The 23,882-nt window shown below is 43.5% G+C and overlaps 3 protein-coding genes across 3 annotated transcripts in view; 2 read left to right on the top strand and 1 right to left on the bottom strand.

Moving 5' to 3' along the window:
* The window catches only part of ptprsb (protein tyrosine phosphatase receptor type Sb), a 55,290-nt gene extending 50,636 nt beyond the window's left edge, over positions 1 to 4,654 (top strand). Inside the window, exons 26-30 of the mRNA XM_076145019.1 lie at positions 244 to 370; positions 495 to 620; positions 1,408 to 1,562; positions 1,705 to 1,840; positions 3,036 to 4,654. Coding sequence (XP_076001134.1) covers positions 244 to 370; positions 495 to 620; positions 1,408 to 1,562; positions 1,705 to 1,840; positions 3,036 to 3,104 — 613 coding nt within the window. The 3' untranslated portion in view covers positions 3,105 to 4,654. The remainder of the gene's footprint in view (positions 1 to 243; positions 371 to 494; positions 621 to 1,407; positions 1,563 to 1,704; positions 1,841 to 3,035) is intronic.
* Positions 4,655 to 8,632: 3,978 nt separating this feature from the next.
* Positions 8,633 to 14,539, top strand: LOC142994320 (GRAM domain-containing protein 2A-like). The gene is made up of 13 exons (XM_076145099.1): positions 8,633 to 8,963; positions 9,679 to 9,813; positions 9,902 to 9,956; positions 10,103 to 10,175; positions 10,423 to 10,526; positions 11,023 to 11,112; positions 11,207 to 11,278; positions 11,374 to 11,418; positions 11,533 to 11,623; positions 12,101 to 12,166; positions 12,251 to 12,350; positions 13,617 to 13,727; positions 14,042 to 14,539. The coding sequence occupies exons 1-13, from the start codon at positions 8,923 to 8,925 to the stop codon at positions 14,055 to 14,057; spliced, it is 999 nt and encodes a 332-aa protein (XP_076001214.1). The 5' UTR covers positions 8,633 to 8,922; the 3' UTR covers positions 14,058 to 14,539.
* A 1,147-nt stretch (positions 14,540 to 15,686) lies between these two features.
* On the bottom strand, positions 15,687 to 23,420 carry LOC142994205 (alpha/beta hydrolase domain-containing protein 17A-like). The gene is made up of 6 exons (XM_076144938.1): positions 23,230 to 23,420; positions 22,046 to 22,127; positions 21,263 to 21,768; positions 20,886 to 21,080; positions 18,851 to 19,030; positions 15,687 to 18,738 (listed from the first exon to the last, which is right to left on the bottom strand). The coding sequence occupies exons 3-6, from the start codon at positions 21,763 to 21,765 to the stop codon at positions 18,513 to 18,515; spliced, it is 1,104 nt and encodes a 367-aa protein (XP_076001053.1). The 5' UTR covers positions 21,766 to 21,768; positions 22,046 to 22,127; positions 23,230 to 23,420; the 3' UTR covers positions 15,687 to 18,512.
* Positions 23,421 to 23,882: the final 462 nt, after the last annotated feature.

Here is a 23,882-nt window from a genome sequence, read left to right as displayed (position 1 = left end):
CTCCTCTGCTGCTTCAGCCATTCACAGAGTTTGTCCACCCATGTTGTCACTCTTCTTCATGTCTCGAGTCTGACGCGAGACCTTTTTAGTCCAATGCTTGGAAAAAAAATGGAAAAGAGGGAGGGAGAGAGAAAAAGATGGAAAATTGGAACTGTGTGTGTGTGTGTGTGTGTGTGTGTGTGTGTGTGTGTGTGTGTGTGTGTGTGTGTGTGTGTGTGTGTGTGTGTGTGTGTGTGTGTGCAGGCAGCAGAGAGGCTACATTGCCACCCAGGGTCCATTGGCTGAGACTACGGAGGACTTCTGGAGGATGCTGTGGGAGCACAACTCCACTATAGTCGTCATGCTCACCAGACTGAGAGAAATGGGACGGGTAGGAATAAAACACACTTCATCACCTTCCTCTTCTTCTTCTTCATCATGAATTAAATCTTTTGTCTCTGTTCATGAATTCACACACCATTGCCCGGCTGCTTGTCTCTGTTTTGTCCCCTCAGGAGAAGTGTCACCAGTACTGGCCGGCCGAGCGCTCTGCCAGGTACCAGTACTTTGTGGTGGACCCCATGGCCGAGTACAACATGCCCCAGTACATCCTGAGGGAGTTTAAAGTCACAGATGCCAGGGTGGGTGGTGTCCATGTGTGTAATGAAGACGGTGTAACATCACACTCTCTGATATGTGTCTTCTATTCCTGATCCATCAGCTGTTAGATGGCAAAGCATGTCCTATTGAATTGTGTGTGTTCATGTGTGGTTGTGTGTTATAAAGCAGGTTACCTCTTCTAACACGCTGACGCTGCCCTAGATTACTCCATTCAACCAAGCTGTCTCCCCCTGCCTTCTTTGACAGTGTGGTGTGCGTGCGTGCGTGCGTGCGTGCGTGCGTGCGTGCGTGCGTGCGTGCGTGCGTGCGTGCGTGCGTGCGTGCGCGCGTGCGTGCGTGCGCGCGCGCGCGCGTGCGTGCGTGCGTGCGTGCGTGCGTGCGTGCGTGCGTGCGTGCGTGCGTGCGTGCGTGCGTGCGTGCGTGCGTGCGTGCGTGCCCGTCACAGATAATTCCAGTTCAGCCTGTCCAGCACTGACGCCACGTTGACAGATGCTCTATTGATCTCCATTAAAGGGGAGTCAGAGAGGCTGAGCAGAAGAGAAAAGATATAATTGCTCGCAATGTGTCTGACAGTGGCAGACACACTGACGTTCCAGCGCGGAGTTAACCACAGCCGCTGATCCAGAGTCAGATAACAGCAATCATTAGGAGGCGGAAAGATATTGGACTGGCAGTGTCTCAGTCTTCACTCCATACAGCTTGAGGAAATTTCACATGACAAGCGCTCAAAGCCTCCATGTGTGTCAGACTTTCATCAGGTTCTTAGTGAACACTGATGTAGTTTTTGCGCTGTTCTCACTCCTTCAGGACGGTCAGTCTCGGACAGTGCGTCAGTTCCAGTTCACCGATTGGCCAGAGCAGGGCGTGCCCAAGTCTGGGGAGGGCTTCATCGACTTCATAGGCCAAGTACATAAAACCAAGGAGCAGTTTGGCCAGGATGGACCAATCAGCGTTCACTGCAGGTGAGCACTTGCTGTCAGCAGCCAGATTGGCTGTAGTTTAATGCGCTTGTGCACACGGTAACTGTAGTGTGTAACTGTGGTGTGTGTGTGTGTGTGTGTGTGTGTGTGTGTGTGTGGTGCGTGCGTGCGTGCGTGCGTGTAGTGCTGGCGTGGGACGGACAGGTGTCTTCATCACTCTGAGTATTGTTCTGGAGAGGATGCGTTATGAAGGAGCGGTGGACATCTTCCAGACTGTCAAAATGCTGCGGACACAGAGACCCGCCATGGTGCAGACTGAGGTAAACATGCAGGGGAGGAAACACAAGCAGGAGACGCAAACACAATGTCCAGTGTTCCTGCTGACCATTGTAGCTTTAGGCTGCTGCTCAATGCTGCTATGCACATGCAAATCAATTATTTATTTTTTTAGCTAATAGAGACTGTTAAAAAAAAATGTTTTACATACAAGCAGGAAATTCAGAACATTGTGTAACATGCTGGTCTATAAAGACTAGAAAATACAAAAACAAAAATAATTAAAACTGCATTTTATTTTATTATAGTTCACTTGCTGTTTTACCATATTAACTTTTTTCCTGCCTAAAGTTAAACCTTTATTGATTGATTGTAAATTCAAATAATATTTGAAATCCATAATTTATTCATTTATAACACAGTAACCCTGTTTACTTCTGCAGTATGGACTAACAATAATAATGATTACAATAATAACATTTTTCATCTTTTGCCAAATTTGCCAAATGGTATCACATTCAAACATAAAAACATTAAGAGCAGAAGTTTGGATGAGACACCACAGTACTCAGTAATACACAGACTTGTGTGTCTGTCATGTATCACTCACTGATCAGTGTGTAATCAACCTTCCACTAAATAACTGCTGAGGGAGAGTGAAGCAGATATGTTGTTGCCGTGGTTACCTGCACACCCTTCGACACTTGTTACCTTTGTGATGTATGCTATGTTTGAGTTGTTGCTTCACAACCAGTCAGATGGGAGTGTTTCCATGGCTACGGTGTGGCACAGTAAAATAAGGTCAGAGATTTAAGAGCTGGCTTTAAATAGATAACGAGCAGTGACCCTGAAAGCCCCCGTGTGTGTCGCTCTGACGCCCGACCGTGACCGCTCTCCCTCTTATGTTGTTGGTACAGTTTAAGTTTGCTTTTCCAGAGAGCCCCGCCCCCTTTTCAGCTATATAAGTTATTTACAAGAATAAAAGCATGAACTGCGTGTTTAAAATGTGATAGAAGTCTTTGCACTGCTGTTTGTATCTTCACATGTAGCAGATACCTGTGGATCAAATATTTGGTATCATTTTGGAATAATATAGTAAATGTGTATATTGTGGAAGATGTATTTATCACAGATAAGGCAGAGGTTAAAAAGAAATTCATTGTAGATTTAACACTGGAGTTTTATGTTACATGTTTGTTTTCTTTGTAATATGTAAATGCATTTTCCTTCTCTCACCAGGATGAGTACCAGTTCTGCTACCAGGCGGCTCTGGAGTACCTGGGTAGCTTTGACCACTATGCAACGTAAGTGAAGAGAGAGAGAACCCATCCTTCCATCCAACTCGGCTCTGAGGCCACAAACAAAACAAAGGATTTCCGGGAGCGACACACTCAAAAGACGAACTCCCACACAGACAAGGACAAAAAGCGACAGCGACAGCAACAACAGCAACAACAACAACAACAACAACAACAACAGAACTCTATGTCTAAGATCACCACTCCCCCCTCCCTCCCCCCGCACTCATCAGAGCTGCCGGGTGCCGAGACTCTCCATGTGTAATCCATATACTTACCTCAGTGTTCCAGTGTGACGGACGTATAATACATGTGTGTTGTGGTCAGCTATCTCCAATATGAATCTGTTCTTCTGAACAGGAATTATGATACTATATGTGTATAAAATAACAAAACAAAATGAGAAAAAAAAACACAAAGACACAAAGAGCCTGGATATTTGCTGCACCCTAAATGGGCTTTTTATCCTCAACTTTGTATCTATTGGTTTGGTGTACCTAAGGGGTTACAAAGTGCAAATGTGAACATTTCTATGTGTCTATCTCAAAGGTGTCGCTACCGCTGCCACAGGTAGTTTCAGCTCATAGTTTGAAGCACACGACTCCAAGTTCACTCAAAGGTCACTGGAAGGTCAGTGGACGCATCGCCCTGTGGACTGCGCCGGGCGATGCATGTTGGACGCTCATTCCCTCCTCCCCCCCCACGCACAGTGCCAAGAGACACCATGCACAAACTGTGGCCTAGAAGCAGAGGCAGAGGTTGCTCTTCTTCGCCTTCTTAAGGACCAGGGTCACACACTCCCCCTCCCCCACCAGGCAGATCGAGATTTGTCGTTAAACGCGTCGTTCGTTTCGACCCGTGAGCTTGCTTGCCTTATTCGTCCCCCAGCTCTGCTCCTCTTCATCTCAGTCCCCTCCGCATATCACCTGTTGCTCACTGAAAGACAGGAATGGAGCCTTTGATTTATTCTCCATCGTAATTTACAGGCCATCTCTGCAACATCTGAAACGATTTTTGTTTGTTGTGTGTATGTGGGGCTATGTTTGTGTTCTTTTCTGTTTTTGCCTTACGCTGTGTTTTCACCCGCCTGTGCAGTTTTCTGCATCGTGTGCTTGAGCTCCACCCCCTCGTCATCATTCTCCTCCCAAGCTTGCCTACTTGAATTGCGCTACTTTATTTTATTAGTGAAGGCTAAAGCGTACTGACAATGGAAGAGAATAACAGCACTGAACAACCCAACCCCGAATCTAAACTGAGCTGCAACATTCTAAACCATACCGTACAGAACTGAACCCAATGGATCCCCCCCCTCCTCTGTCCGCTCCTGTACAACAGCACAACACCTTAATATCGATATATATATATCTCTCAATTTGACATATATAGATGTAAATTGGTCCCGTGTCGTGATTGAAGAGCACAGTAATGTTCCAGGGTCGGCTGACATCTTTGGCGATTTTCACTGATTTTGTACATAACAGTCTTATCATTGGAGTCCTAAGCAGTACAGTTCTATACGGCTGAGCACAAGATATAACGTGGGAGTGGATGTGATGTAGTTCTTATCGTCCAAAAAGAAAGCCTTATTGTTCACTTTGTCATATTTATTTCATATGATTTTATAAGATATTTATTATTCTATTTTGTTACTTTTTACTTTTGTTTTTATTTATTTGCAATATCTAGCAATTATAACCAATAAAGATGTTGTTTACTTGTTTATTTGGCAAGCCAATGTAAAATTATGCTATTGTTACCGTTTATTTTTTATGGTCAGTTTTTGGTGCTTTTTTTATTTGCTTTATTATACGACGCGCCCTCTGTGTCGGGCGCCATTTGATACTGATTACTGATGTCCGACTACCTAGCTAGACATGTACATTAGAGCCAGATCTAGTTTACGTTTACAGTGATGCCCTGTCCTGCCCTGCCCCTCCAAGCCCCACCCCCACCCGTACCCCCTCCCATCTCCATAGCAACAGCAGTGGTGATCAGAGTAACGCAGGGATGACACTGATGATGAAAATTAGCTATGTAGAGCAGATTAGTCGGTGTAAAATCCCTTGCGAGGTGTTAATGTTTAGTTTAGTGGTTCCCAAACTTTTTCTTTCACGCCCCCCTTTTCTAGAGTGTGTCGTGCGCCCTCCGTCCAATCAGCGGGAAGGGGGGATACAAAACAACATGGCTGATCGGTCTGACGGGGGGAGATACGATATAAACAATACGGGACGGCTGATCGGTCTGGGGTGCGCTCTGGACGCTCATTCTTCTGCAGTGAAATGAAGAAGTACAGCCTCATTCATTTACCTGAGGTTGTACTTATTCATTTCGCTCCTCTTCCGATCCCGCGCCGCGCCCCCCCTGCAGTAGCTCTGCGCCGCCCATAGGGAACCACTGGTTTAGTTTGCAGCAAAGAAGAGCACATGGTAGCGAGTGTGTATTTTTGACACATGTTCCTCCACGCAAAGTTATTGTTTAAATCTAAAATTATTCTGATATAAAAATGTATCTGTGGTCCATAAAAGTCTTGACAATGTGTGACATATATGAAAATATGTTATTCCTTGGATTTGTAATTATTATCGTGTCAAGAGAGATACACGGCACACACATGAAACATGTGAAATATAAGGAGGGCCAGCTGTGATGACGCCCACCCCCCCTCACCTATGTACCTGTTCTTTCTTTCAAACCATGGATGTAGATATTGTATCTTGACTTTGTATTAAAAGCAGGATGATTGGATATACAGCACAATGAGCTGCCTGAGTCTCCTCTTTATCAAATGTGCTATTCACTCTTTGGCCACTGAATGGGGCTAAAGTGACTGGGAAGGCTTTGTTTTTTTGTCAAGAAATGTTCTGATTTCTTTTAGGTTATTTTTATATCACATTCGAAGCAATCAAATGCAATCAGTTCAAACCTTTAACTAGATCAACAGGCTGTAGGTTATATTATAGGATCTGCAGTTTTGTCAGCTGTAGTATTTCTCACCTTCTCCCTGCATCAGTGATAATCTTTAGAAACGTGTGCTCGTGATTACGAGATAGAGATGCCAGGAATGTTCCCCCCTGCGTTACATTGCAGCACACACCCATGAAGTCAGGAGTCAGAAAATCTAATCGTACACATGAGACTGGGCAGGGCTCCTTGGCTCCACATAGCATTTGGTCACTTGTCAGCCCACGTTTGAGTTTTCAGCGCAACTCTTCCAACCTCATAGTTTCTCACTGTGACCTTTCTCCTGGTAGCAACAGCTTCACAGCAAGGGGAAAAATACTGTGTATGTTTTAACACAGTCGTATAAGGCCAGTAAGAACAGGAAGGAGAGGGAGACATGAGGATGTTGTAAATGTCGTCCATCGTCAGAGAATTAATGTTTACATGGAAATAAACTCTTCCGTGACCTTCCTGTTTCCTTGTCAATCTTCGTTGGGACACACCTGTAACTGAACACCTTCAGTAGAGAGAAGATTCTAAGCGCTTGTCCCTGTTTGTGTAGTAACTCAAAACCTCTCACAATTCATGCAAGATATAAAGACAAAGAAAGGTGATCGTGACCCTGAACTTCACCAACACCAACATCACCTACAGCACACAATAGATCCTACAAATCTGGTGTCACGTGCTATATATTTAGTAACAGCAGTTACCTCCAAACTCACTTGATCTGCTTTGAGTGTGAAAATCTACTCACAACAAACGCTCAAGAACGGTTGTTGGACGGCCACACAAACACAATACACGCAAGACAGATGACCCAGTGGGGCAGTAATCCTCCAAATGGGCCATCAGCGCTATAAAATGTGTAGAAAACAAAGGCAACATGGGAATTCTTTTAAGAGGTTAATTTGAGGTCATTTACAGTTTTGGTGAATTCAAACTCAGAAAAGGGCTTCTATTTCAAAAACTGTCACTAATTTCACCCACTGGGCTTATTTGACAACTTGTAAGATGATCAATTATTCCATTTCAATCAGATGAGAGCGTCAAAAGGCAGCTACAGATGCATAGAGAGAGACTTTTAATACTTTAACTTTAGAATACATTTGTAAGCTACAAATAAACATCGAACAAAAAGTTCAGAAATTTGTGTTTGGTAGATTATTTCTCTGTTGCTTCTTGGCAATACATTTTATACCGTTGGAAAGCCTGTTTAGTCCCCTTTTAAATGGTGCCCCATTTGTAAGGAACATGCATTTGTGGGATGAGCAGCACAGCTGAGTATGTGGGTTGCGTTCATAAAAAATTTGCCAAATCTTCTATGCCAATGCCAAACAGCTTATTCTGCTGTTGCTATTGACTCTAGTTTGGTGTTGTTAGGTGGATTGGATGATTGAAGTCTATCAGTAACAAGGAAGAAACGAGACATATTGGCAATTTTACAATTTCTTCATTTAACAAACAGTCAGGAGCCTCAGTAGCGTGTGGAGGAACCATACACAGCCAGAACAGCCTGGCACCTCCTCCTCATGCTGGTCACCAGCCTTGACTTGGTTTCAAAAGGTTTTTTTTTTTAAGGTACAAAGGTTTCAAAGGTTTCAAAGGTTTCAAAGGTTTCAAAGGTTTTAAGGTTTAAATGATTTTAAGGTTTATATGGTTTTAGGGTTTAAAAGGTTTTAAGGTTTTAAGGTTTACAAGGTTTACAAGGTTTACAAGGTTTAAAAGGTTAAAGGTTTAAATGGTTTTAAGACCCACAGAACTGTGACCCACCCTCCCTCTATCTGGGCTCTCAGAAGGACCAGCTGGACGCCAGGTAAGGTTCATGGGTTCAGGTTTATTGCCAATATGTCTTGTTTCGTCCTTGTTACAGATAGACTTCAATCATCCAATCCACCAAACAACACCAAACTAGTGAATAGCACCAGCAGAATAAGCTGTTTGGCAATGGCAGAGAAGAGTTGGCAAATTTTTCATGAGCTCAACCCACATACTCAGCTGTACTGCTCATCCCACAAATGCATGTTCCTTACAAATGGGGAACCATTTGTAAAAGGGAACTAAGCAGGCTTTCCAACGGTATAAAATGTATTGCAAGGAAGCATTGTTACAACAGAGAAATAATCTACCAAACACAAATTTCTAAACTTTTTGTTCGATGTTTATGTCCAACTTCTCTCAAGAAACTAAGGAAAATTTGTATTTACATGTATAGTGTATGTTATTTAAATTAATGTTTAAGGAACTATTGAGCCTTGTATGCTATTTATATATAGGGATACTTTTACAAAATGTCAGAAAGTTTGTTATGTATGTTTAATGTGTAAATGATGACTCTGCATTTCTCTGTCGTGTTGTGTCATGCAGCTGCAGCTTTGTATGATGTGTATCTGTGCAGGCTGAGCAGGTTGTGTATCAGCAGACGTTTGTGGCAGTCACACCTCTGCATACCTGTATGTGTGTGTGACACAGTGTGAATATCTAGGTGTGTGTGTGTGGCAAACAAGGGTGCCACCCACAGCAACTGCTGGCATGTGTAGCCAAGCAGTGATTTGGTGCTAAAGTTGCCTTCATTGTGTTTGCTGCTGTGCTCATTGATTGTTACGAGGCCTCTGGAATCCTATTGGTCCATCAAACAATAACAGGCCGATCCTTCATGTCGATTGGTTCGGAAGAAAAGGAGGCCATCTCACCTTTTGTTCTATTCCAGCCGCTTGTTGTTCCAGGGTTACTTTCAGGATCGCCAAAGCAAAGATACACATACTCTTTGAATGACGGCTGGTGTTACATGATCCATTCACCAGATAACATAGACATACACTGGATCTCTGAAAGTGTGTGTGGTGTGTGAGAGCATGTATGTTTGATTTCTAAGTGTATTTTCCAGCATGAGTTTGAACAACAGGAGATTCTCACTGGACAGCTCTGTGTGAGTATGCAGCACTTTTTCCTCTTTCTGTGTGTGTGCGTGTGTGTGCTTGTTTGCGTGTGTGTGTGTGCTGTGCTGTGCTGTGCTGTGCTGTGCTGTGCTGTGCTGTGCTGTGCTGTGCTGTGCTGTGCTGTGCCGCCGGTGTGCTTCTGTGTTAAGCTGGTGGTTGATAAAAGTGAAACCATTCCTCCAGAGATCTATACTGTTGCCCAGAAACTGCAGACTAACCACAGGACTAATAGGCTGCCAGTCCGAGCACAGCCAGAGTCGATACAGCCGATATTCACAAAGTGTAGATTTCCAATGTTTGCGCTCTGTTAGATTGATATTGATCAGAAAAGCTGATTCACAGGTAAACAAGACTTTTATTTACTGCTTTTAAAAGGGCTTATATCTACACTGATGCAGTTATTTAACAGATCTTCTCACATCTTGTGTTTTAATGTCTCCGTCCTGCTTGAACAGACACAATCTGAGTGGTGATAATAGAATGTTTACTGTCATCCCATTGACTGTGAAGGCAGATGTTCATGTGTGCATTTGCATTTTGTATCATTTTCCGCACTGAGCCCTGTGTGTGTGTGTGTGTGTGTGTGTGTGTGTGTGTGTGTGTGTGTGTGTGTGTGTGTAGGCGTGTGTGTATGCGCGCGTGCATGTTTGTGTATGTGTGTTAGATGAAAGTGTATCATCTCTTCCTCTGGTTTGCGGGGTACAGCTCTCCGGTGGGAGGAGGATCTGTCGGGACTCGAAGGGGCAGCAGGTTCAACAAGAAATCCAAACCCAGCCAGACCCTGAACGAGGCCCAGCTGGAGATCCAGGAGCTGAGTCACAGTCTGGACACAACCCTGAGGTAGAGTCGGGAAATGAAACATCACTCCTGATAACATCCATAAGCCATTTCTGCTTCCTTGGTGTATTTTTCCTCCTTGTGTTCTCAGGGAAAGCACCATCACAGAGGTGAACCACGTATCAGATGACCTTACCACTAAAAATGTACGTGCTCCTCATAAATCCAACGCATCACCTGCTTCTGCCTGTTCCCTGCCGCACACATACATCATCACCTTTCCTCAGTTTTGACAAAATGAACTTGCTCATATCAGACTCCTGCTTATCTGTCAGCCATCTTCCCCCCGCAGAGCCAACAGAAGCACAACAGAACCTACCACAGACTGTTTGAAGAGATTCCCAAGGAGGAGAAACTCTTGCACAGTGAGTTCAGCTCAAGTCACAAGTCTGTTACTGATTGTTTGATATGGAGATTGCACATTGCATTCACTTCTATAATTTGCTACTATAGTTTTGCAGTTTGCAGTGAATATGAGAGAATCTTAGTAAATGATTCAGCAAACAGGCATCTGGAGTTTAAATGCCACTTCAGGCATTTTCATTGTAATTATTTTAGAGAAATGCCTGTCACCCTTAAATTGTGTGTCTGTGTGTGAATGTGTGTGGCCAGCATTCACCTGTGCCTTGCAGAAGGAAGTGCTGTACCATGGAAAACTGTTTGTTTCGGAGAACCATTTTTGTTTCCACTCATCTGTTCTCCTCAAAGACACCAAGGTAAACCTGCAGACCAGCTGCATCGGCCTGAAGTTTGTTTCACATTAGTCAACCTGATGAGACCAGCCAGTCGCTCGTCTCGCTGCTTATATTTATTTAATTCACCACTTGGTGAAGCTGTGGCACTTTACTAATGAGGAAGACACATTTTGGAAATCTTTGACATTTATAAATGTATTTCTATAACATCTTTTACCAGAAATATAAATATATATATATTAATTTTTTTAACCATAATTTTTATTATGTGAGAATGTTAAGTCAATTAGGTTTTTAGCAGAAATGTCTTTGCTGTGAGTCTGTTTAAAATGTGTCCATCCAGTCCAGTGCAGATTTTTTGATGACTAATAAAGGCCAAATTCAATTAGAAAAGGTCAAGTTGCATTACACAGAATAACTCTGGAACTCTTTTCTCCAAGCTCACATTAGAGGTAAATCATTTTAGATGTAGAATGAGATGACATCACTTCCACCGTTCATTAAATTCTGCATGTAGGTGGTGGTCCCTGTGTTCAACGTGAGGACGGTGAAGACGCACAGCTCGGCTTTGTCCATGCTGTCCATCCACACAAATGATGGAGAGAAGGTCAGACCCCAAACTGGAGTGCCAGACGGGAAGTCATTGCATGTTTGTCAGGTATAGAACTAATCCTCTTGCTCCTCTCCTCCTCTTCCTACAGTATTCATTTGTGTCTTTGGGGAACCGTGAGAAGTGCTACAACGTCCTGCTCATGGTCTATTCACAGGCACAGGTAGGTGCTGCTGTAAATCTGTGTTTGCATAATTTCCCACTGGCCATTTTTTATTTGGAATATTAATCATGTTCTTGTGTTTGTGTGAAAAAAAGGGGAAGAGCTTTAGGAGTAGCCCCCACGTGTCCGATCATGAACCGGTAGGCCCACTTGCTTCATCTGCCACCAAGAGACGAGAAATCACTACAAACTCGTAATAGTTCAGCGGTTGTGATGTACAGACCTTAACCACAGAGCGTCCCTGTCCTCTACAGATCTCCAGTTATTCCAGTCAGGAGGATAGTGTGGATCTGGGTTCCAGCAGACAGAACAGCATTGTCAGCTTACCACCTCTGTCAAATGATGGTGAGAGGAATTCTGATCAAGATAGATAGAGATGAATGCTTATAAAGAAAGAATTATATTGTTTTTGTTTGTGTCTTATACCTGCAGTTACTCAGCCAGCGTCAGCTTCAGTTGTCTCAATTGCACCATTCAGTACAAGATGGCTCTAAAATGATATTGAGTCTTTTATTGCTGAGGTGTAACGGCTTGACATTGAACGCAACAATCAGTCCCTCCAGCAGGTGTTATGCAAAGTCAAAAACATGCCGCAATTTTCTGCGATGCTGCATCATTTCCCAGTTTACCGCGTATTTATCGCATAATTTGGTGCTACGCTGTAATCACATGTATCATGTGTTGATTGCAGCGTAAAACAGAACCGGTGCTGTTTAAACTTTGTGAATATACATTAAAAGTGTAAAAGTTATAATTGGATTGGCTGGAAAAAAATACAAACTTCGGAAAATTACTACAGCATGTATATTTGTGCCTTTTCAGTTCCTGGAAGTGATTTCTTACCTGAAAGTAGCACAATAGAGGAAGATCACAGCGAGGCAGAGCGAGGTAAGTATATTACCCATAATGCACAGGGAAATGTCATTATGCAAAATCTGCTGCATAATAATCATTTGATATTCTGTCGATCAGCTGTATCGTGGATTTGGAGGATGACTGAGACGATAATGGCCTTCTTCTTCCTCAGAGAAGTCAGGAATCTCAGCATGCTCTTCTACGTCTATGTGATACTGTGAGTTGCTCCTCATCCTCTTAGTCACAGCTGATTTGGTTCACACAGACGTGATATTATTTTGTAAACCTGATGATGCGAATGGATCAAGAGGAGCCAAAGAGGAGCCATGGCCCTCACACTTTAATTAACCTGCTGATTTTCATTCATGCTTCTTGTGACCCACATCACCCCGCAGGGAGAACAGGGGTGGGAGATAGGCAGTGCTGTGGGTCATGAGGCGCAGGTTTGAGAACCATTTCATTAAGCATTGATAACCTTAAGCTTGCTGAGGCCAGTCTGGGACAGAAGTGCTTGTCTGAGAGGTCCAACAGACTCTCCAGACTGATTCAACTAAAACATCCTTTGGCTCTTTTAAGTAGAATAAGTGTTAAAGCCAAAGTGTTGATGAAATATGTGCTAAGCCAGCGACTTTATGAGGAACACCACAGTAATACTGGGCAGCCCCACATTCAACATTGATTCTGAACCACTTTATAAGATGGTTTGATTGTGGCCTTAACACTCTTGGTCAGCAGCAATACACAGATCGTTCAACTTAGCTGACAGGAGTGGAACCTGACGTGGCTGCTGTATTCCAACGTGTTGAGGATTCTTAGATATGTGTAGCGTGTCGGCTCCATCCAGTCTGGCTGCTCTCCTCTTCTCCTTTCCACTCCCACAGGAGTGCAGCTCACTGGATGCATTCTGTTTTACGCAAGATTCTGTGTGAAGTCCAAAGACTGTTGTATGTGGAAAATCCCAGAAGATCAGCAGTTATTTAGACTAATAACTTATTCTGTCATTCATTTGGATGAATAATTTTCTTCTCTTCTTCTTCTTCTTCTTTCTGGGAGCATTTGACTCTCCCAAAGCCACTGATTTTTACCCAATCTGACTTTTGATGTACAACATTGAGTGAAGCTCTTGACCTGTGTCTGCATCATTATTTGCATAATACTGCTGCCACATGGTTGACTGAAGTGCATTAATGAGCAGATGTACAGGTGTTTCTGATAAAGTGTCCGCTGAGTCCGGACCTTGCATACCTTTTTGGAATGTTGTCTTTCTGGATTGGCTGGATGCTTTTCAGGAAAACAAAAAGCATGTTATGTGGGTGATTTCACAGGCGTATTGTGTTCCCATAGAGATAAACTGTACTATCTGGTTGTTCCATCTCAAACCGTCTGTTCAACTCTTAAGTTGTATGTAATTCTCATGAACTGTAAAGCCACTGCCAAGGCGTCAAAGAAGTAATCGATCATGTGTGTGTGTGTGTGTGTGTAGGCTGGTGTTACTCCTGTTGACCTCTGGATACATTGGATTGAGGATCATTGCGTTAGAGGAGCAGTTGAATTCTTTGGGAGGGGTGTCTGAGTTGTCCTTTCAAAACAAAGAGTGAGTGGCACACACATTCTCACATCTCAGACATTCAACAGAGAAATAGACATCAAGTCATAGAAGGAAGTCTTACTGGTCCCACTGTGGGCAAACAATAATGTGACTTAAAACTGTTATCTGATTTACATTCCAACACACCACATCCCAGCCACTCCCACTTGAGTCAATCCCTGTAACATGAACATGTTAACATGTTTTGTGCCAGTTTTTCCCCCTTTCGTGAATTCAATGTCAACTCAAATCCCATAAAGGTTAAAGGAACATCTAATGTGTGTACCGTGATTCTATTGACACTAATTTCTCTTCTGCAGATTCCAAGAAACGTAGCCTGTGGCAGGGAACCGGGATGGAGAAATACTGAGGACCCCATGCAAAGCACCTCTCTCTGATGATCCTGATCCCCATCTAAACAGTCTCCCGAAAGCATCTCAGCACTAAGACTCCAATTCCATAAGTCCATTAGACAGATAGAGGATTTTTTGGCAAAACTCTTCCCAACATTAAACCTGTAATTTGTTTGGGGGGAAGGTTGCAGGTGCGGAATGGCACTGCACTGATTTTGGGATGTTTAGCCTGGGTCATATGTGAGCTACATGGATCATTGAGTCTGTTTGCAGAGAAGCATCAGGACAATATGTCTGGATGGGATTCCCTGGACCAGATGGAGGCAGCCTGCTATTTATTTCTGCTGAACCCACACCACAACATCCAGTGTAAACATGGAACTGGTGTCAAAAAGCTGTTAAATATATATATATAAAACACTTGTATATATACTTCATTTTAAATAAATAATAATTGTTGTGAAATTTCCTTTTTTAATTACATGTCAGTGGCAGGAAGAAGCCAGCAGAGGGCAGTGTCCCCCACTAAACTGATTTGCAGGAGACGGTTTGTTACTTTGTACACGTAGGAACAAGTCATTGTGCTGGAAGTCACCAAGTCTCAAATCTAAGTTAGGAGTCATAAAAATCTCTATAGCTACTAGAATGCCACAGTATGTATCTGTGAAGGTTCTCAGTCATCCAGGTCCTGGTATACAAGGAAAGTAAATCTTAGGCAACTGGACTTGTTGTTGAAAGCTTGAAGACCTTTCATATCTCATCCCAAAGGCTTTAGTTCTGGCTGACTGGTGGGGATTCCCAGGTTTTAACCTCTCTGGAGTAGTGGTCAGATACTCCTGATTAGTCTTTATCAGGGTCATTGTTACTACTGATTAGTCATAATTGGGTTTGTTGATACTGCCTCCATATTAATATTTGTTTCATTGTTAAGTATTTCAACAGTGGTTTGTGCAGTGTATCAAAGTCAAGTTGCAAGTCTAAGATAATATCCAAGTCAGCAAAATGTGTGGCTCAAGTCCAGGTTTGGTTTATCTTGTGCATCTTTTTGCAGTGATATGTCCAGAGTGTGTGAATTTGTCAAACTCAACCAACCCACAATTACGAAACGTCAACATCTCTATCACATTTTTGTACATAAGTGATTTTTATTTTGTTGTCCATAAAAAGGTCAAGATTGAGTCCCATGAATTAATTTCATTACATCATATTCTCAGTTCAAAAAAAGCAACATAAAATTACAAATCATAATACAAAGAATAGAATAGGTAAGTACAGTAACCATATAAACAGTCCGCTAATATCACCTCCCCCCCACCCCACCCCACCCTCAAGGCCCACCCAACCCCCCACCCGCTCCAACTCTATAGCACAAAAACTCATGACGATACTTCAGTTAGTATCAGCGATAAAAAAAATGCGGGATCCCGTTTTCTTTTTAAAAAGCGCTTCACTGTTCCAATGCCATGAGTTCAGCTTCACCCTCACATAGAATATATAGTAGAGATTACTTCACCCCATCACTTGCTCTGCAAACACAATAGACATGCATAAGGGTCTGATCCCCTCCCTGCCCCGCCCTCACACCCTTCCCGCCCTTCCCACCCAATTCCCACCCAATTCCCATTACACATTCAGAACCAGAGGATACACTATATTTTAACCCTAGTGGCGAATCAATAAAACTGCAAAGTTCCACCTTGTTTCTGTAAGCAAACCCCATGAAAGGTGGGTCCAGTGGTTTCCCTGATAACACCACCTTGCCTTGGAAAATCTGAGCCCTGCGTTGTCTTTATAGGGAGAGATGGGATAACGCTCCCATCGGCAGCGCTACGACACAGATCCCCGGTTCAAGATGGTGAAGGATTTTCATTTATCTAAACATCAGAGACACAAAGCACAGGATGAGAGTGGGAGAGACAGGAGGAAAGTGGGCTCTGGCTACCTTCCCACCGCGGATTAATAAGACCCACATGTGCTCCCAGAATGGAGCAATCAGATCAGTCCCAGTTCCATAACATCTTTCCCTTTAAAGAGACGCGGCGACTATCACTGAAACTGAGGAGCTTCCTATATGCCGGGCTGGAAAACGTGGTGCTTACTGATGACCAGAGAACCGCTCGCTCGTACTTTGTGATCGGGTCTACACAGTGTGATGACAGTGAGTCATCTTTTAGATTGTTGCTCGTATCATTGATGCTGGCCTGTAGAAGACAGTCAATAATTATAAACACACACACAAACTTGCATTTTATACCCTTATTACACTTTGGATGCTTTGTACAATAGTGCTGAACTTAAGACCTGCTTTTGTCATGCTTGATCTGATATATATAAATGTGTAAATATACTGTACTACAGTACATGTATCATATGCATGTTGTCGAATGTATGCGTTATGTATGTCGTGTTTGAAAAGTGTGTGTATGTGTGTGATATGATGTGCAAAGGTGCGTGTGGTGGAACCTGCACCACACCAACAGTGAGAGGCTCAAGTATGGCTTGGGTCAGACATGAAGTGTGCTGCCACCCATAAGAGAGCTCCTGTACGTGAGGGCCAGAGGTTAAACATCATCTACTACGCATTACTACGTCCTCTTCCTAGCACCCAATCTACATCACATAAGGTTATAACGACAACGGCAAGGTTTGAAACGAACTAACACCATGGCCATACACAACAACAAACACATTTGGAGTTTTCATCTCAAGAATGATCAAACAGAGGAAGGGTGGGCGTTACACAGGAGGCTGTCCATCCAGGGTGATGGTACAACATAAACTCGGAGAGCGACTCGTGCTGTAGGACGGAGAGCTTGGCTCGCGGGCCGGATCTGATTCCTAACCAATCGGATGCCAGCTTGAATGGTTTGGACACATGGGCAGCACTTGTTTTGTCCAAGTTCTACTTCGAGAACGTCTAAATCCAACCGCAGAATTGAGCATCAGACGGGGATATTCATCAGAAGCAACGCCATATTCCAAGACCTGTTTTAAATAAATAGTGCAGTCGGGCCCCGAGCCTTCAACTTCATACACCAGTAAACAACAGAAAGGGCTGTGGCTCCGTATTCAGAGCCGATCAGATGTGACGTGGAAATGTCACTCGTGAAATCATCTTTCGGAAACAACCCACGCAAAACCCTTTCATCAAGTAATGAACTGTCACTGATTTATCCAAGCTTCCTGTCAGCTCTGTCGTTCAGGAAAACAAGAGGCTGGATGAGGAGGGACAGCAAGACAAATGACTCAAAATCATTCCCTGGACGTTGGCCACTTCTTGGTCCTTCCAACGTGGGAAGGGGAAAACAGGACGGACACACACACACACACACACACACACACACACACACACACACACACACACACACACACACACACACACACACACACACACACACACACACACACACACACACACACACACACACACACACACACACACACACACACACACACACACACACACACACACACACACAGTTTTGCTCGCTTCAAATGATCCTCTGAAGGAGCTGGACCCCCAAACCACGCCGAGTAGGTTAGTGTTGGCTGGACGACAAGGAAATGCCCTGGCAGTCAGATGGATGTTGTTTGTAGGTAAACAGCGTATGCACATGCTTGACCAAAAGCCTGTGTCCTATGGGGAGAGAAGTGGTCGAGTCACGGAGGTATTCTTCATATGTACACATCAAAACACCACAGGAGGGTGGACTGCTAGGCTCCATACACCTCCACCACGCCGCAGGTCCTCCAAGTCGTCAGGGTGTCCTTCATTTCTTCAATTTAGTCCATCTCAACACACACACACACACACACACACACACACACACACACACACACACACACACACACACACACACACACACACACACACACACACACACACACACACACACACACACACACACACACACACACACACACACACACACACACACACACACACACAAAATCCCGGTGTCACAGGTCCATGGAGATGTGAATACACACTCCATGATAAAATCCAGGCTTGCTTACATTCACTGACATGTTGCACTTAAAACATTTTTTCTGTCAAATCTGTGTGTCCTGTTTGGAGAGACAAAACGTCCAAAACGCCTGATTTTAAGCAGGGATCGGTGACTTTCCAAAATATTAAGACTTAAAGCAGAGACGATGGTGAATCTGCCTCCACCATCCGGAGGGAGGAAACTATATTTTGAAAAAACACGTTCATTTTCAGAATAATGATGTGGTGGGTGGGTGATTGTATGTAGTGTTGAAAAAGTAACACGAATGTCTGCTGTCCCCAAACGAGACACACACACCTGACACCTCAGATCCTTTTTAGGTGCATTCCTCATCCATACTTTGCAAACATGCAGATGTCCTCACACACACTCACTCACACACACACACAGACACACGCAGGCTCGTGTAATGAGGGAGGCTGTTTCCTTCAGGCGTGCTGTGCAGCCAGGTCCTGGTTGATGAAGCGGCGTAGCCTCTCCAGGTACTGGCTGTAAAGCTCAATGTCGTTGTGGCCGGCACCCTCCACCCAGAGGGGCTCCACGGCCTTGGGGCAGCGCTCGAACAGGGCCAGGCCGTGGGAGAAGTCGATGACCTCGTCCTCTGTGCCATGAATAATGAGCACGGGAGACGGGATCTTGGACACCTTCTCAATGCTGCAGGGGGAAACGGTGCGAACAATTAAAGCAAGGATGGTGAACAATTTGGTGTTTGCTTCACGCATAGATGTGTAAATGTGTGTGTGTGCTGTCAGGGGAGAAGACTTACTTGGGGAAAGCGTCGAAACAGTACGTCTTCTTGGTGTCGGGGAAGGCCACTCTCATGCCTGAGGTGAGAGGGGAGTGCAGGACCACGGCCGCACACTCGAAACGCGACGCCAAGTCTACTGTTGGCACTGTGCCGATGCTCTGTCCATACAGGATGATGTTCTCAGGGCTGATGCCATACCTGCAACACACACATCTCAGTACAGAAACAACACAACACCTTGTATTCTGCAAGGTGAGATGCAAACACAAACAAACAAACACACGTTGCTCTAGGCCAGGGCTCGGCAACCCGCGGCTCTGGAGCCCATGCGGCTCTTCAGCCCCTCTGCAGTGGCTCCCTGTAGATTTGAAAAAAAATAATATGGAAATAAATAACGGCTATTTTTTTATTTTATTTTACTTTTTTCTTTCAAAGGGAACATCTCTTATTTTGGAGATTGAGGTGATACTGCGACACTGGAATAAAAAAAAGTGTTTAATATTTCGTCAACTAAAATATGTGTCACACACCGGCCTCTCCCTGCCGCCTGCAGCTCACCTGCAGCTCACCTGCAGCTCACCTGCAGCTCACCTGCAGCTCACCTGCAGCTCACCTGCAGCTCACCTGCAGCTCACCCTGCTGAACATGGCATCTTGAAATTGAACTGGCCGACATAGCTGATAAAGAGTTATGGGTGTCCAAGTTTAGACAGCTGATCTTGAAGATGTCTCCCATCAGAAGGCTATTCTCACTCGGGAGCACAAATGGAGCGATATTGAAAACCTCCCCAAACCCGTCAAACTTAGTGTTTGAAACATGGAATGACATTCCTGACACTTATATGAACATGAAGAAGTATGCATTTGGAGTCTTGTCCATCTTTGGATCCACATACTTATGTGAGCAGGTTTTCTCAAGCAGAAACTATATAAAATCCAAATATCACTCGTGCCTCACAGATGACAGCCTGCAGTCCTGTGTGAAGATCAAAGTCACGTCTTACAGCCCCGATATAGAGAAGTTTAGCAGTGATGTTCAGAAACAGAAATCACATTAAACAGGTGAGAACACTATCATTTAATAAGCTATTATTTAGCACAAATATTTATTTTAGAGCCTGAGCTGATGTAGTTGTGGTTTATGTTCAGGCTCATAATTCTATACAAACTGGAATATTTCTATGTTTACCCTTTTTAAAGCTATTAGGCTGCAGCTATATGTTTTATTTTATTATTTTTCCAGAAATAAGTGAAGGACTCAAATAGACCTGCATGGTTCTGTGTTTTATTTCAAAGTAGGTCTACATATGCCAGTGTTTTTCCTCCTCTTCACAAGAGTTTGAAGTTTTCCCTTTGTTATAACGGTAACACTTTATAATAACTACACGCTATGAAGCATTAGTTTTAGTAGTAGTATTTGTTAAGCATTGTTCCTACAATACTCATTAGTTTATAATTCATTAACACATCTATAAATGTTTGATTCTTGATTAATAAAATAATCTACAATGTGTTGAATGATTGTATTTTCATACTTAATAGATTATGGATTGACCATTTATTGCGGAGTTGTCAATGGTTCGTAAGACCATTTAGAAAGTGTAAGTAAATAATTAAAAGACTATTTAGATATGCAGGCATTTATACATGTAATGACGTTGACATGCAGTAATGGTTATTGAGTGTGTTGATAGATGTTTACTAACACTTACTAATATTGCAATTCATGATCAACTCAGGTAGTTACTAGTCCAGATACTAAAAAATACTACTACTCATCTAAAGTGAGGACTATCTATGCCTTACAAAGCATTTACAAATAAAATTGGAAGCCAATACCTGATTCCAGCAGTACTCAACAGAAAAAGGAGATGGACAAGTGATTTAAAACATAAATATTTATTTATTTTGAATAAAAAATTCCAATCCCTTTGTATCTATAGTATAACTACAGATACAAATGTATGAGAGGGGCCATAATGGCCCGTGTGTGTGTGTGTGTGTGTGTGTGTGTGTGTGTGTGTGTGTGTGTGTGTGTGTGTGTGTGTGTTTACCGAGAGCGTAGGGCGTGCCAGGCAGCGTCGATGTCGGCGTAAAGGTTCTTCTCAGAGGGTTTGCCAGTGCTGACGCCATAACCTGAGTAGTCGTAGGAGAAGATGTTGCAGTTGATGCGAGTCCCTAAGCCGATGTAGAAGCTGCTCATCTGGCCCAGGTCCACTGCGTTACCGTGAGAAAACAACACGGTGAACCTGAGAGACCACAAAATAAGGATGTTAGAAAAGGACAGTGTGTGTGTGTGTGTGTGTGTGTGTGTGTGTGTGTGTGTGTGTGTGTGTGTGTGTGTGTGTGTGTGTGTGTGTGTGTGTGTGTGTGTGTGTGTGTGTGTGTGTGTGTGTGTGTGCGTGCGCGCGCGTGCGAGAGAGAGAGAGACCTGGCATTTGGGGCACAGCGAATGTACATGCATCCGACCCGGTTCCCTCGGCTAGACCTGGTCAGAAACACATCCGTCACGTCCAACTCTCTCTGCGAATATTGGAACTCAGCCCTCTCCGTCAGGTGGAGCTTCCACCTTCCCTCGCTGCTGCTACTGCCGCTGCCGCCGCTGCCGCCGCTACCGCTACCGCCACTGCCACCTCCTCCTCCAACCCCCCCTCCTCCTCCTACTCCTCCTCCACCCCCTCCTCCTGCGCTCGCTCTTTCTGTTCCACTACCGCCGCTCAGCCTTGAGCGAAGTCCAGGCGCTCCAAGGGGCGGCGCATTGGCCCCGGTGCCGGACCCAGTGGCCGCTACGGCTCCACCAGATGCTGCGTCTGGGTCGGGCAGGAGGGCGTAGGTGGGCTCTGGCGGGAGGAAGGCCAGTTTGGCTGCAATGCGGCTGGGGCAAGGAGGGCAACAGAACAGGCAGCATAGCTCACGTATGGAGAGCCCGTTCATCTTCTGTTAGAGAAGGAACACGGGACACAAGAAGAACATGAACAAAGAGCAAGCAAGACTTCATAGACACGTTCACCAACATACTTTATTTTCATAGTTTGTTTCTGCAAGTACACAGCACATAATACTGTACACGGCTTGTGAATACTTTTTTAGTATTTCTTATATTTCCTGGTTATGGTGAAGAGAGGCAGCACGTCCAAATGTTAGACGTGTTTATCATAGAAAAGGAGCACCCTGAGGTTCGGTTTGGGGAGGGAGACACTTCGGGTCTTTGTACCTTGTTTCAGAGATCCCTGGGACTTGAATGGTACCCAACAGCGCCGAGGGGTTCTGCTCTATTCCCCGAGCCACAGCTGGACCTTTAAGACAAAGAAATTACATCATACATATTAAATGAACAAGGTGAAATCAATGACGTGTGTCATGTGACAATGATGTCATGATTAGCCCCTTACTGACAATATCAGAACCACTGTGAGGAGTAAATTATTCGTCAACATATTATCAGCATGTGATCGTAAATTCATTGTACAAGGCTATCTACATCACACCACGTCTTCAATATTCTTAAGAAATATATTAATTGATATTTTTTCAATACTGCACCAGCTGGTTCTTCATCATGTTCTATTTGCTGTATTACAAAGTTTACTTCTGCTTTAACTGAAGTTCTACTTCACCAGTCGGTACTTATCAGCACTTTCGCACCTTGTTCATATGTTGTATCTGGCATCTGCTTTGTTAATATCTATGAATACATATTTGATTTTTATTCATTGCTAAATGCTTTTAATGTGCCGCGGCCTGGAGTGATTTGCTTGGGCAACGTGGCATAACAATTTCCACCTGATAAAGTACTGTTAAATTGGTCTCATTCTATAGTAATCTGTTGTTCGTTGTGATAACATCTGCATCAGCTGCCCACTTACCAGATGTGAAATTTAGAAAGATAAGATAAGATAAAACTTTATTATCCTGAGGGGAATTGTTGAAATACAGATACAGATAATGAGATACAGAGAATGTTTTAATATCCCAATTTCCTGCTTCCTGACTATGTTTCCCTTGATGTAGATTTGTTTTGGGTCCATCTTGTTGGGAGTACATCTTGTCATAGCAAACTAACTAATCATTTTCCATGTTTGTTATTATTTGCTTACATTGTATATCTGTCACCTGCCTATTCCACACCCCGACAGCTGTGTGTGTACACACTGGTACGCTAGTGGCGGCTACACGCTTTCCATCGATGTTAACCTTAAATGTTACACATTAAGGTTCGTGTGTTAAACGTGGGCCACGTGTTGTTAATCGTTACAGTTGAAGAATACGTGGTTAGATGTGATAGTGTTTCTGTTTACGGTCACTAGCCGCGGTACAGGTTCATACCAGCTAACAGGCAGAAAAATCCCCAGCTATCGTTAGCAAAGCGGCTAGCTGGCTAATATGGCAGCTACTCACCGAGTCACAGTGACGGCAGGCGGGCTGGAGTTAGCCGGTATGTACACACGAGTAGTACACGACTTCCAGAACCTTTCTTGTGTCTTGACATGGATGTTCGTACCACAGTGAGCTGACAGATGTCGGTGGCTAGCTAGCTACAATTCATGACAACCAGATATTCTTTTACTACGATCCGTGTATATTCGGAAGTGACGTCACAGCTTCTGCCTTTAAAACTTTATTAAAAAGCGACGTGATTGATTATAATATAATAATGTATTATTATTATTAGTTGTAGTGGTGGTAATAACAATACTAGTAATGGTCTTGTTCTGTATTTATTTAAAATACATTATATAGTTCTTTAGTTTTAGTGTAAGAACAATTTTACAATTTATATACGTAGTTTTTGCTTCTAGACAGTGTTTTTATAGTTTTATATTATCTGTAAAATATACAGTAGAATTTTTGTTTATTTTTATTTAGCTTCTATTTATTTTATTTTTTGTTACTTTGAACTTCTAATAACTATGTAATATCCCTATGGGGACTATTATCATATCTTATCTTATCGTATCTTATCTTATTGGCCGATGACTAACAGGTGTATAGTTAATGTTGTTGATGTCTATAAGATAAACTATTAGAGAATAGCGTTGAAGACACTCTAC

The sequence above is a fragment of the Genypterus blacodes genome, unplaced genomic scaffold (assembly GCF_046128005.1).
Source record: "Genypterus blacodes isolate CSIRO-AG114 ecotype Tasmania unplaced genomic scaffold, CSIRO-AGI_Gbla_v1 ptg000029l_1, whole genome shotgun sequence".
Taxonomy (NCBI): domain Eukaryota; kingdom Metazoa; phylum Chordata; class Actinopteri; order Ophidiiformes; family Ophidiidae; genus Genypterus; species Genypterus blacodes.
Note: the sequence above shows the minus strand (reverse complement) of the source record. Positions and strands in the feature narration are given on the sequence as shown.

Coding starts and splice junctions, on each gene's coding strand:
- LOC142994320 (XM_076145099.1), top strand. CDS start 8,923: ATGAGTTTGAACAACAGGAGATTCTCACTGGACAGCTCTGT. Junction 9,814..9,901: donor AGTCTGGACACAACCCTGAG/GTAGAGTCGGGA, acceptor TTGTGTTCTCAG/GGAAAGCACCATCACAGAGG. Junction 12,351..13,616: donor TTCTACGTCTATGTGATACT/GTGAGTTGCTCC, acceptor GTGTGTGTGTAG/GCTGGTGTTACTCCTGTTGA.
- LOC142994205 (XM_076144938.1), bottom strand. CDS start 21,765: ATGAACGGGCTCTCCATACGTGAGCTATGCTGCCTGTTCTGTTGCCCT. Junction 19,031..20,885: donor TGGCACGCCCTACGCTCTCG/GTAAACACACAC, acceptor TGTGTGTTGCAG/GTATGGCATCAGCCCTGAGA. Junction 18,739..18,850: donor TGTTTCGACGCTTTCCCCAA/GTAAGTCTTCTC, acceptor TTCCCCCTGCAG/CATTGAGAAGGTGTCCAAGA.